Raw genomic sequence first — 11,770 nt, forward strand, 5'->3', positions numbered from 1 at the left:
AAAAAGAAAACCACAAACAAAACAAACAACCCATACAAACCCTATACATACAAAAAAACCCACTAAAACACTGCCTGTTTCCATGAAGGAACTAATACAGCTACTTAATAATGAAGGAACTTTGGCAAGTTGAACTAGAGCTTTAGTTCAAAACTGCCTTGCCTTCATTCCAGCATCTTTCTCCAGAAAAAAACAGAAGTATCTCCACTGCCCCAAGCCAAAAGGCAAGTCTGCTTAGGGATAAGCAGTCTCTTAGGGATATCAGAATGTCACCCAGACCGGCACCAGAAAGTAAGTTTTTTCATTTACCTTGTGTTCAACATTGTTCTGTTGTGCTTTGTCCAGATGGACTTTTATAAGCCTGCTGCCGTCCAGTTTTACACGGATTCTCTTGCCCACGATTTCACTTGGGAAGACCAGGTCCTCAAGGATAGCATCGTGCACTGCTGTAAGCGTACGGCTGAAATGCCACAATTATACCATTAAAACACATGCTCTTGAAAATTTTCCACTTTGACCAGGTTTAAACCTTCCATAGCATGCTTTGGCTGAAAAATTCAGTGGCGTTTTTTTCTCTTTAATGCCACAGTGTGACAATACAACACTATCACAGGTCATGCAAAAAGAAAAACTAAATTCTACAGAGTGCAGAAATGTAATGACTGCACAAGAAAAAGTAGCCAGGTTTCTGACCTTTTAGATCACACGTTTTGTGACAAGAGCCCTGAAACATTATTTTATTTCTACACATTTAATGAATATTTTATTTAAATCAAAACTAAACTGCTCCCTCTGCATTTCTGCCAGAGACACTGACTGGAACAGTCTAAAGCGTGTGAGTATCCTCAGCTGCACAGAGTACACTCATGGGAGACCCAGTTTTGAAAACAATGGATTCTTCACGTGCCTAAACCCAAGCAGCTTAGAAGACCAATGTAATACAGAAAAAGACTAGCTGGTAAATAGAGTCCATGCTTAGAAGACTCTTTGAAGTCCACATGCATGTTCCTGAACTGTCCAGAAGTGAGCCAACATGAGAAAAGGTAGCCCAGATTATTTTACATGAGTCTAGAGGACTAGTAAGACTTCCAGCATCCTGATTCACAGTTTCAAAGTAGCATCATTAGTAATTAAGACCTGTGTCTAGAGCAGCACTTCACACCTGCCAAGACTGGAATAGGTAAGGGAGACAGACATCTACAACACAGCATCTGATCTCATCTCAGGCTGASACAAGGGCAGTCCTGCACACTTCCCTCATGCAGAAAGTGGCAGCATGCTGCTCAGACATAAATGCCAGCTGCTCTAACCACTGTGCAGTGCTAGTTTTAACAGAATACAGGCAGACTCCATAAAGACAGGACTGCAGCTACGTGAGTACTGTGAAACTGTATTTTTAAAATCAATGCCTGAATAGTGCAAAATACAGTAATACATTACACAGGTACAATACTGGGGCAGGGAGAAGCTACAACACATGGCACATGTCATAAAGAGGACAAACTTTTAAGACACAGACTTACATAATGATATAGCAACATACAGATGAGGCACTGACAGCCACAGACACAGCAGTGTTGCATGTCTAGCAATCAAGTGACTAGATGAGAGCAGGGAGGCCACTTAACACAAATGACTATACTATTGCTATCAAATTCATATCCAGAGGGAACTAGTACTCGTACCTATACCCCTCCTCAGCCACTCTCTCCCTCATTGCATCCCCTTCAGTGTGCCAGCCTTGACTTCTGCACAGTCTAACATGTGAGGTGGAAGAGGCTCTTCCTACAACTTGAAAAAAAAATAGTTCTTGTCAGCACACTGTGGTAAGAGACAGCAGGTTGGGGTTTCTTAAGCCAGCACTGCTGGCTAAAGATTTGCTAGAGCTGTTAGCTGGAAATACAAATCCAGTGCTAAGAAATGCAACACAGTGCACAACGATGAGCTTTCTACTGCACACTTTAGCAGTCAAATGACAGATACTATTTCAAGCAATAGGAGAGAGGACWAGACCACCCAATCACTTGAATGACTTTTCAAAAACTCAACTAACTGTTACTTGACTAAACTACCAGCTACAAAAGAAGGTTGTCATACTGAATCACTATTATTTACTAACCTCCTGGGACGCTTTTGCTTGTTTTTTGTGCGGCTTTTTCTTGTTGGCTTGGGCAGAATCCTCCTCTGTTAAGGCAAGAAAAAAAAAAGGCATTTTTCAGTATCTAGTGGTTACAATCAACTCAGAAACATCTATAGCACACATAGYTTCTCTCCCTACACTAGAAACTGACGCATGAAAAGCCAAAAAGATATACTTCAGTATGCTTAAAGTTACACCAGCATTAGAAACCAGAGTTACCTGCAGAAGCTGAAGTGCTATACTGCTGTATTTCTCAATTTCTAATCCTATATTCAGTGCACTGAAATAAAAGATTTGCACTTCATCCCCTCTCCACAGGAATACAACCACAGTGTCTCATTAGCACTGTGAACACACTTCTTTGGAAACAGAAATCACAGGGAATTTTAAACTTCTGTCAGACTGAGCCTCTGATGCAAACTAGAGTAGTGAGGTCAGTTCCACAGACAGCTACCTGACATCTGAGAGTGAAATGCTAACTTTAATAATAAGATGTATTGTACAACCCAGATTAAACTCAGGCTTAAATATAACCTATTCCAAAATAAGGATCTAAATGAATTTATACTACTTTAGATCACTAAAACTTATTTTCTACTTCCCTACTGCAAGGGTGTATTGTTCTATAAGAYTGAGTTTTAGATGCAGTTTTAGCCACCTGCAGTATTTTCTACTATCACATCACAACTTCTTCATGATTGTATTCATGATGGGGTTACCATAATCCAAATTGGGTTATGTCATACTTAAAAGCACTTGTTCCTTTCTAAAATACAGATTACTGAACTGACAAGGAATTCTCAAGCAGAATCACASAATATGCTGAGTTGGAAGAGACCCACAAGGATTGAGTCCAACTCCTGGCCCTGCACAGAACATCCCCACAAGTCACACCATGTGCCAGAGAGCACCACTTTTTGAACCCAGTCAGGCTGGTGCTATGACTACCTCCCTGGGGAGCCTGTTCCAGTGCCCAACCATACTCTGTATGAAGAGCCTTTAGCAGAAGTGAGCCAGAGGCACTTCATTAAAATAAATCTTCTTGGCCACATAAAGACTCGGGGTAAGGTGCTCTGTCTCTTGAAATTATATTAAGAAAAATTTTCACTAGTAGCAGCTTCAGTCTAACTAAGTGCCCTCTATGAAGATTACGTACCACCCAGAGATCCCTCCATCACCTTTTCATGCCTTAGCTCCTGCCATATCTTTAAAACTTACACTGTTTTTTTTTTCTCCTTTCCTATCAACTTAAATGTTAAGTATTTAGACTGTGTAAGAGTAGTGAAGCTCCTGTTATCACCTGCTCCCTGTTACTTTCACACTTTACCTCTCAAACGTCTGGAGAAATAAGAGAGGTTAGAAAAAGGAAGTTATATCCTCCAAGAAAAAGTTTGTATCTCACCAAGTTCCCACAGCTGTCAACTGAAATAATTTTAGCTAACATCTACCAGATACTCATTACTTTTCCTGGTTCTACAATGAATTACTATCATTGTTACCTCGAATGGCTAATGCAACACTGGAACATGGGTGAGCTTGGACTAGATCACCTCCAGAGATCCCTTCAAATYAATATTTTTGTGATTCTAAGGGATTTTTACCTGAGCGATGAACACCACATGTTTTCCACTAAATTTCTTCTCCAGCTCCCGAACTAGCCGCACCTGAATCTTCTGGAAGGACTTCAGCTGAGGAACTGGTACGAAGATAATGATGGCTTTTCTGCCACCACCCACTTCAATTTCCTGATACAGAAGTACAAAATAAGCATTAGCTGGGGGTTGAGAAGTAATGTTTGGTTCAACCAGGAATCCTCTAAGTGCARGTACTGATTGCCTTGCTTCTGACTGTACAAGGTGGGGAGTGCATCAGAGAGCAGTACCTGCCTTAATGCTCTACAGACAAAGTGCTAAACAGAAAAACCTCTATCAGAGCACTTGCTCTGCTGTGGAGGAGTAATTGGCCAATAAATCCCACCACCCCTTCCAAAATCACATCCTCTGAACAGCAAAGCCCACTCCTTCTCCAGCACAAGATTCAGACGCTAGAACTATACTGAATGCTTACCATTACATCTGCAGTTGTGCTAATACAGTTTCAAAAATTACTTGCTTTTAACACAGACTAGACCAAGTTTACAAAAACAAATCTCTTACTGCTTCATGGAAATCACCTTCTGTCCACCACTTGCCTAGGCTGGCACCACTATTTAATCAAAACATTTTTCACCCCTCCAAATGCCAACAGGATTACCATATRCTAAGAGGTTACTTCTCCCCTGGTTTATCTCTCCAGTAGTTGATCAAACTTAAAKAAGTATGCATACGCTTACAAGGCACTTCTCCCATGAAACTGGCTGCAGAGGCATCCTCATTCTCCAACAGAATRGAAAGATGGATTGTTTTTCCACCAGCTATGTTCTCAAAGCTCAGATGCCCATGGGAGATTCCTCACAAATAAAATCAAGTAGCTAAGTAAATAACCAAGACATTTCTAAAAACCAGCTAGCACTGCTATACTTTCAGAGAGATATGGTCTCTTCTGAAGGCCCCTCAGCTCATACACCAAGCTGCTTTCTGCATTCCCAGATTCTTTAACTCAACTTTAAGCTGTCAGACCCCTGTGCCTGGGCAAGAACCAAAAGCAGCCCATTTAAGTCTGACTGGAGCGAACAGCTTTCTTGCTACCATCCAGTCTCCCAGGATGACAAATTCTAACACTAATTTTCTTTCTCCTTTTCCACTAATTGTCTTCTTCCTTTTCTTTCTTGGTATTTCAGTTGCCTGCATGATCTAAAACTGAAATGTGCAAGCAGCCTAAGCTACATGRTCAAGTCAGTCTATTACCTTAATCCACCTACCACCTATTACTTGTACATAAAAGACTCACAACAAATCCTTTACACGAGGCATATTGCAGTTTATGTTTCTGACTAAGTTTCTGTAACATCTACATTTCCAGCCAATATCTACAYGSAAAAAGCCAGTTTCAGACCCCAAAMCCAGTCTGCAGAGACATAAAGTAGAATCATTATTTTTAAACACTTTGATTTAAGACATTAAACTGGTATTTGGGCTTTTACAGTGACTTTTCAGACTAGTTCCTAAGAACAACACTATTACGAAATCCCGTGTGCTAACAGCCAATACCAGAAGATAAGCCACAACAGCATATAATGAAACCATCACAGACCATAACAAAGGGCTTAAAACCCCATTCAWCCAGTACATTAACATCCACAAAAATTAAACATACGCGGAACAAGTCATCACTCATTTCTTGGTAGAGGTCCAGCCTACCTTAGCAGCTGTGATGTTCAACTCCCGCAGCTGAGCCTTTAAGTCGGAGTTCATTTCCAACTCCAGCAGAGCCTAGAAAAGTGAAGTTGTGGAATAATCYATTACATACAATTTAATTCATAAGAACCCTTGCCATCAAAGTGTGTCCACAGTGCCAGAATCACAGATTAAACTTCAYGAAAGACACACCAACATGCAACAAGTTTAACTGAYGGAAACAGAGRYTRACTTAGTTCCTAAGTAAAAAAACAYKTTTAGACAGRATGAACCTCAAAGTTTAGGGTCTGGACAACSGTCTCTGTAACTTTAAGTGAATTACCAAAGAACAAAAGGAAAATCCACATACCTGGGATATACCAGACTCGAACTCATCTGGCTTCTCGCCATTCGGCTTCACAATCTTGGCGCTAGAGCTGAACATGGCCTTTCTGCAACGCAAAAGAACACTTCGGCTGTCACCAGGCACATGTCACCTGTTCCAAACACAGCCGGGACTCCACAATCCGGCTAGGCACCCACACGCTCCAAAACTAAGCCAGAGAGCGTCGCAAGGGTCAGGCCAGCCCCAGCACGTCGCTTTAAGGAGGTGCCCACCAGGACACAAGGAAAGCCGTCCCGGGGAGMGCAGGGCCTGCCCACCTCAGGGCCCGCTGTAAGGCCCCGGGAGTCCAGGCAAGCGGCGCCACCAGAGGCCCACGAGCCGCCCGACGGGCRAGCGGCGCTCCTGGGCCCCACACCCGGCCCAGGCCTCCTCCTCCCGCCTCCCGCGGGGCGCCGCCGGGCGAGGCAGGAGRGAAACCCCGCCGGGTGGCCACCCCCGGGCCCGGGCGCCCCGGCGGCCATCGGGCCCCGGACGGGCGGTAATCGGGCGCATCCCCACGCCACGGTGCCGCTGGGGGCCCCACGCCTTGCCCGGTCCCGTATCACARCGAACCCGGCGGGGGAACGGCGGCCACGGCCAGAGCACCCACCTCGCTCCGCGCCGGCCGGGAAAAGGGGGAGCTCTCGCGAGAGCAGCCCAAATCGCGGGCAGGGAGGGCGCTGGCCCCGCCCACCGCGGGTGAAGCCGGGGCCGGAAGAAGGGCAGGGCGGCTATGGACGGGCACGGCGAGCACWGCGCGCCTCCGCCACAGCCGAGCCCGAGCGGACATTTGCAGTCCTGGCAACGAGGGCGCGGGCTGGTACATGCGCAGCGCCGTGCAGCGGAGCGGGCGGGCGGTGGGAGCTTGTCTTCCCGTCCCGCCACAGCCGAGTGCGCGCTGTCTGTGGCAGGGAGCGAAGGGGAGGGAAGGGAATGCTGCAGCGCTCTGTTCCTCGCTGTTCCGCCAAGCCTTCGCTGATGTTTGCTTCTCCGTGGCCGCCCTGGCCGCTCCCCTCCCAGGCGGGATTGTCGGCCTCCGGTATCAAAATGCCGCTCCTGTGAAGAGCCACCAGGATGTGGCACCGCTCGGTGCCCGTGGCACGGTTGGCCGTGGCACCGCTCGGTGTGCTCAGCCCGCGGGAGAAGCGCGGCTCTGCCTGCCCTGCGGAGCCCTCCCGCCCGGGCTGTGCACGACGGCAGCAGCCACCGCTCCAACAGCAGTGGGAGAGCGGATGGTGTTTTTCATCCCCTCTCTCATTTCATCACTGGGAGCTCACGCYGATGTTCTGCCCTTTCAAGGCAGAAGAGACGTGTTGGAGCAGTGCTGRCACAGTCACCCCTGGCCTGTAGCGAGGCGTGCTGGAGGGCCATGGCCAAAACCGTGCCAGGGAGCATGCTGGCAACCAGGGGCATGGGCAATTGCCTGCCRGCACAGCCTAACTTTGGTTTTTGTTTGCCTCTATAAACATGACTTCTCAGTTGCTTCTTTAATGTCACAGTGATCACCAGTCACCAGACTATTATTAGACTAGAAATAATGCATGAGTCTTCAGCTGTGTTCAGGTACTAACTCAGGAGTTCTAGGCTCAACCYAACTCTGTCATCAGTGGAAGCACTTTCTATTATCTACTGTGTTATTATSTAACACTTGGGTTGCACACTGGTAAATAAAATGAGCTGTTTACTCTTCATCTAAAAATAAGTGACTAGTATGTTGATGCAGGTAAAAATGCCTGGCTGTATAGCTGGAGATGAAACMTTGCCTCAACAAAAAAATTCCCCATCTTTACACTTCCCTGCTGGCTGGTTTAAGTTTYCTGCTCAAAGGAAAGTCTCACTTGGAGGCAGGTGTGCTGCTCTTGGCACTTACTGTCCAGGGATGCTAGACCCAGTAATAGAGTTCAGAGCACTGGTTCTGTGCTCACATTTCCTGGATTACCCTAAGAGCAGCCAGGTTAAGCTTGTACCACATTTGCTATTACCCTCTAATGGTGTGTGTAGTCTGTTACTTTAAAAAAGCCGTAGTCAAGTAATAAGCCCCTGTAAAGAAAAAACACCAAAGACACCAAAACTCCAACCTAAACAACCTTATCATCTGCAAAAGGCARCTCATCATGTTTTCTAATTTTTGTGGACTTTTGACTAAATTTATAGTAGCCAGAAATGCAGATTGTTCAGATCCCATTTTTCTCCCAAGTCACCCTTCCTAGCATGAATTCAATGAATGAGAAAAACTGCTCAGCTCACACTGATGGCTAGCATTAGTATTTATAGAGGTTTGGATTGGCTAAGCAACAGTGATCAGGACCTCATTGAAGAGTACCAAAAAGMAAGATAACAATGAATCATCTCAGCAGTCCGGTATCCTGCACTCCATTTATACTGTGAAGTCATTCATGAGAGGGAGAAAGAATAGGTGATGTGTGGATGGATCAAAACATGACTGTTCAGAGCATTAACGAATAAAGATGTGATGTGATCATCTGCAGCTTCCCATCTCCATGCTATGAGAGCTACTGAACAGACCAAGATGCTGCATAACAGCAGCATGAAAGAAAGGTGTAGAGAGATGTTTCCTTTTGGACACTAAATTTATGTTAGGGTAGGATGCACAGGGTCAAGGTCAATGTGCCTGGTACCCAATAATGCCTGGTACTCAAAGCATCTGACAGGTTTTAAGAATCACCTGTGATCTTTAAAAGAAGTTATGTCACTACAAATATAATTAATAAGGTTTTTATGCCATGCAGTCTCAGAATGCGCAGAATGAAGAAGTGGAAAGGATAAATTAGTGGAAAGGATAATCASAGCAATAGGATGCTGTGAATGTTATGAATATATGATGTCATGATATTATGAATATAACAATAAGTAATATAATGAGTGGAAGAAACAGAGCAAGACGGGAAGTCTTGTTGGGGTCTTAGCTAACTCTAGAATTGGAAGCAAAACTGAGTCTATTACTAGTCTATTACTAGTCTATTACTAGTTCACTTCTCTGAACAAGGCCTGCACAACCACCTCATGAGTAGACTGTTCTTCTAAAGGTTGACTGAAGGCTATGATGATGCTGAGGGTCTACTGCTTTGCAGCTTCAGTGACACATAGTTTTACACTGAAGTACAGACAAGTATTTTGTTCTGCAAGATCTCAGTTCTGAGAAGGAAGGTAAAACACGCTCTTTTCCTGCCTTATGTTTAAAGCCAAGGTGAAGAGATGGCCCTACAATGTACATTTGCAGGGTATGCAAAATAAAGTGCCTACCTAGTGACCTCCCTACCTAAAATTTCARTTTTAAATAGGAAACACTCGATTTGGATCACATTAAATTTTGCTTTAAAACCTCATGTGAAAACCACATAGTGGTTAAACATTTTTCAAGCTAAAATATTTATCAAAGAAGATTAAAATACTTAGGTAATGTGTACATTATAGGCATTAATGTGGGAAAAAGCAATCAKCTAACATTTACAGAGAGTTTAAGTATAAATGTTTTAAAGATGTGTGCCCTTACTTAAGTGATGAGTGTATTTTGGAACATTTACATTAAGTCCTCCTCCTTTTCCTACAGGCTTATAAATACAGAAATAGCTGCCACAAAAATGGTTAATAAATAAATAAACAAGTTTTGGTTCTAATGTGGGGAAGAAATACAGGACCCCTTATAAACTGTAAAGTATGACTGCCTTGCGTGGCTTAACGACCACTCATTTGATATGGTGCCATCATGTTTCTGCTAAAACAGGGACATGCTCTTCTCTTTTTTGCCTTAGTCACTCATCCCAAGCACTTTATCTGTGGTAGCACAAGTGCTTGTGTAAGTTTTGCTTTGGCAAAAATTGGCTGGATTTGTGTATGTGATCAGCTTATTCTGCAGTGGCTACACAGAGTTACCAATCCACATATATGTTTATGTTAATCTATATTCAAATGAGAGTTTTTGTGACTGAATGCTTCAGCTTTGCAGATGGAGACTTAATGGTTCACTCCTTGGTAAGTCTTCACACTCATCTAAAAAAAACCAAAAAAACAAACAACTGAGTTACAGAGCCTGAAATGTCCTTTCTGCCCCAGGCTGATTGGAAAACACCCCAACTCCACTAATGCTACAGCAACCAGAGAGCAAGTACCAGGGTATACAGGTATAACTTAGCCTAGTGCTCCTAGGTGACACTGCAGTAAAAATGCCAGCTATCATAAGAGGAAAGGGATCCATGTCTCCTGCCTCTGCAGCACAACAGCGTGGAAAAATCAGCAATGGAAATGCAGTGGTAAAGGCAGGGCTAGCTAGCCTCAGTTTTACCAACTGAGAGAAAAAACAAAGGGTGTGCACTGTACTCAGTGGACTTCAAAAGTCTTCTTTTTTCTGGTTTGAATCTGAGCTCTTCATGAGTTGGTCATGATAGCAGGAGAGTTACTCTCAGTCCTTGCATGTAAATTTGATGTGTGAATCTGTTCAACCAGAGAATTAATGAGGGCAACAGAAGGTCTTTTCTTTCCCCATAACTTACTGCTTGTTGTTCCTTTAGTATGTGTTGACAAAAGACTACGAGTAACAAAAAYGTGCAAACCTGTAAGGAATAAAGTTTCCTTCTACTACAGGATATTATAATTAAAAGAAAAGCTAATCAAGAGTAATAAAATAAAAATATCACAGGCGGGGAGTAGTGAAAAGTCTCAGTGGAAACCTTTACAGAGATAATCAGTGTAAATAATCTTGATCTGAGAAAAGCAGACACAAGCACTTTTAGGAGTATATGAAATCCCATGAATTATGTTGGAAGAAGCAAGAAAAATGCAGCAATTCTCATACAACCCTCACCAAGTTGTTTCTCTGTTCCACCAAGGCCTGTCAAATACAAAAGCTCTTTGGGTTTGTTTTTTTGTTTTTTTTTTAAAGAGGTGTATCCAAGTGATATGCATAGTAATGTTGAGCCAATTTGCTTGTTTTGCAACAGAAGGCAAAATTAATGCCAGTGTTTCACATTCTTGGCATTTTACCAGGCCACCCTTGTAAATCTGGACGTAACACTCAGCAGCTCTGGCACAATGTGGTCAGCTTTGTCACAGGCCTCTGTATTAGAGCCATCAGGGTACTGAATTTGGCACATTCCAGAGCTCCCACCTTTGGTGTCCCAGTACACACCAGTCCAGATACGAGGATATAGGGCAGCAGCTGGCAATGATCTGAACCTCAACCTGTTTGGGCAATGTATCTCATTAACACATGTAAATATCTCAAAGGCAAGTGCCAAATGATGGTGCCGGATTCTTTCTGCTGGTGCACAGCGACGGGCGAGGAGCAGTGGCCATAAACGAAAACACAAGAAGTTCCACCCTCAACATGAGGAAGATCGTCTTTACACTGAGGGTGTTAGAGCACTGGAAGAGCTGCCCAGGGAGGTCATGGGSTCTCCCTCTCTGGAGAGTTCAAAACCCACCAGGACTCGCTCCTCCATCACCTGTGCCAGGTGACCCTGCCTTGGCTGATGATCTCCAGACGTCCCTCCAAACCCTAAAGATGCTGCGATTCCGTGAAGGTGTTTCTTCTCACTCCAGGGGCCACCTCGGCACGGGGCTCAGCTGAAGCCCGTGATTTGGACAGCAAGATGAAAATCAGCTTAACGACCTCGTTCAGCTCCAAACTTTTGGACGTGCTAAACATGTCAACGCACCTGCGAGGGCTCATTTGCCTTTTAACTGCTGGGGCTTCCAGAACGAGGTGGTTTGYATAAACCGCTACGACCTCACACACCTCGTGCCCCACCCCGAAAACAACAGCTGATTTAGGTTTTTAAAATAGCATTATTGGCAAGGGGAGGGAACAAAACCAAACGAACAAAAARGGCAGCCCATAGAAAACGCCGCGCCGCGCGCTTTTCCGGTACTTTGGTCTCCTCGGCGGTCCGTAGCAGGCCCAGGCGCTCCCGCGAGCGCGGCGGCAGCGCAGGCGCAGCGGCGCCRGGGTGG

At 44.5% G+C, this 11,770-nt stretch overlaps 1 protein-coding gene across 1 annotated transcript in view; it reads right to left on the reverse strand.

Annotated features, from left to right (window-relative positions):
* Positions 1-6,489, reverse strand: part of RPS7 (ribosomal protein S7) — a 6,938-nt gene extending 449 nt beyond the window's left edge. The window contains exons 1-6 of the mRNA XM_057371740.1: positions 6,411-6,489; positions 5,786-5,867; positions 5,440-5,511; positions 3,742-3,885; positions 2,120-2,184; positions 310-460 (exon numbers count right to left, since the gene is read on the reverse strand). Of these exons, the coding sequence (XP_057227723.1) occupies positions 310-460; positions 2,120-2,184; positions 3,742-3,885; positions 5,440-5,511; positions 5,786-5,860 (507 nt within the window). The 5' untranslated portion in view covers positions 5,861-5,867; positions 6,411-6,489. The remainder of the gene's footprint in view (positions 1-309; positions 461-2,119; positions 2,185-3,741; positions 3,886-5,439; positions 5,512-5,785; positions 5,868-6,410) is intronic.
* Between the last annotated feature and the right edge of the window lie 5,281 nt (positions 6,490-11,770).

Source organism: Malurus melanocephalus, unplaced genomic scaffold, assembly GCF_030028575.1.
Source record: "Malurus melanocephalus ecotype Western Australia unplaced genomic scaffold, MMel_1.1 scaffold_6, whole genome shotgun sequence".
NCBI lineage: Eukaryota > Metazoa > Chordata > Aves > Passeriformes > Maluridae > Malurus > Malurus melanocephalus.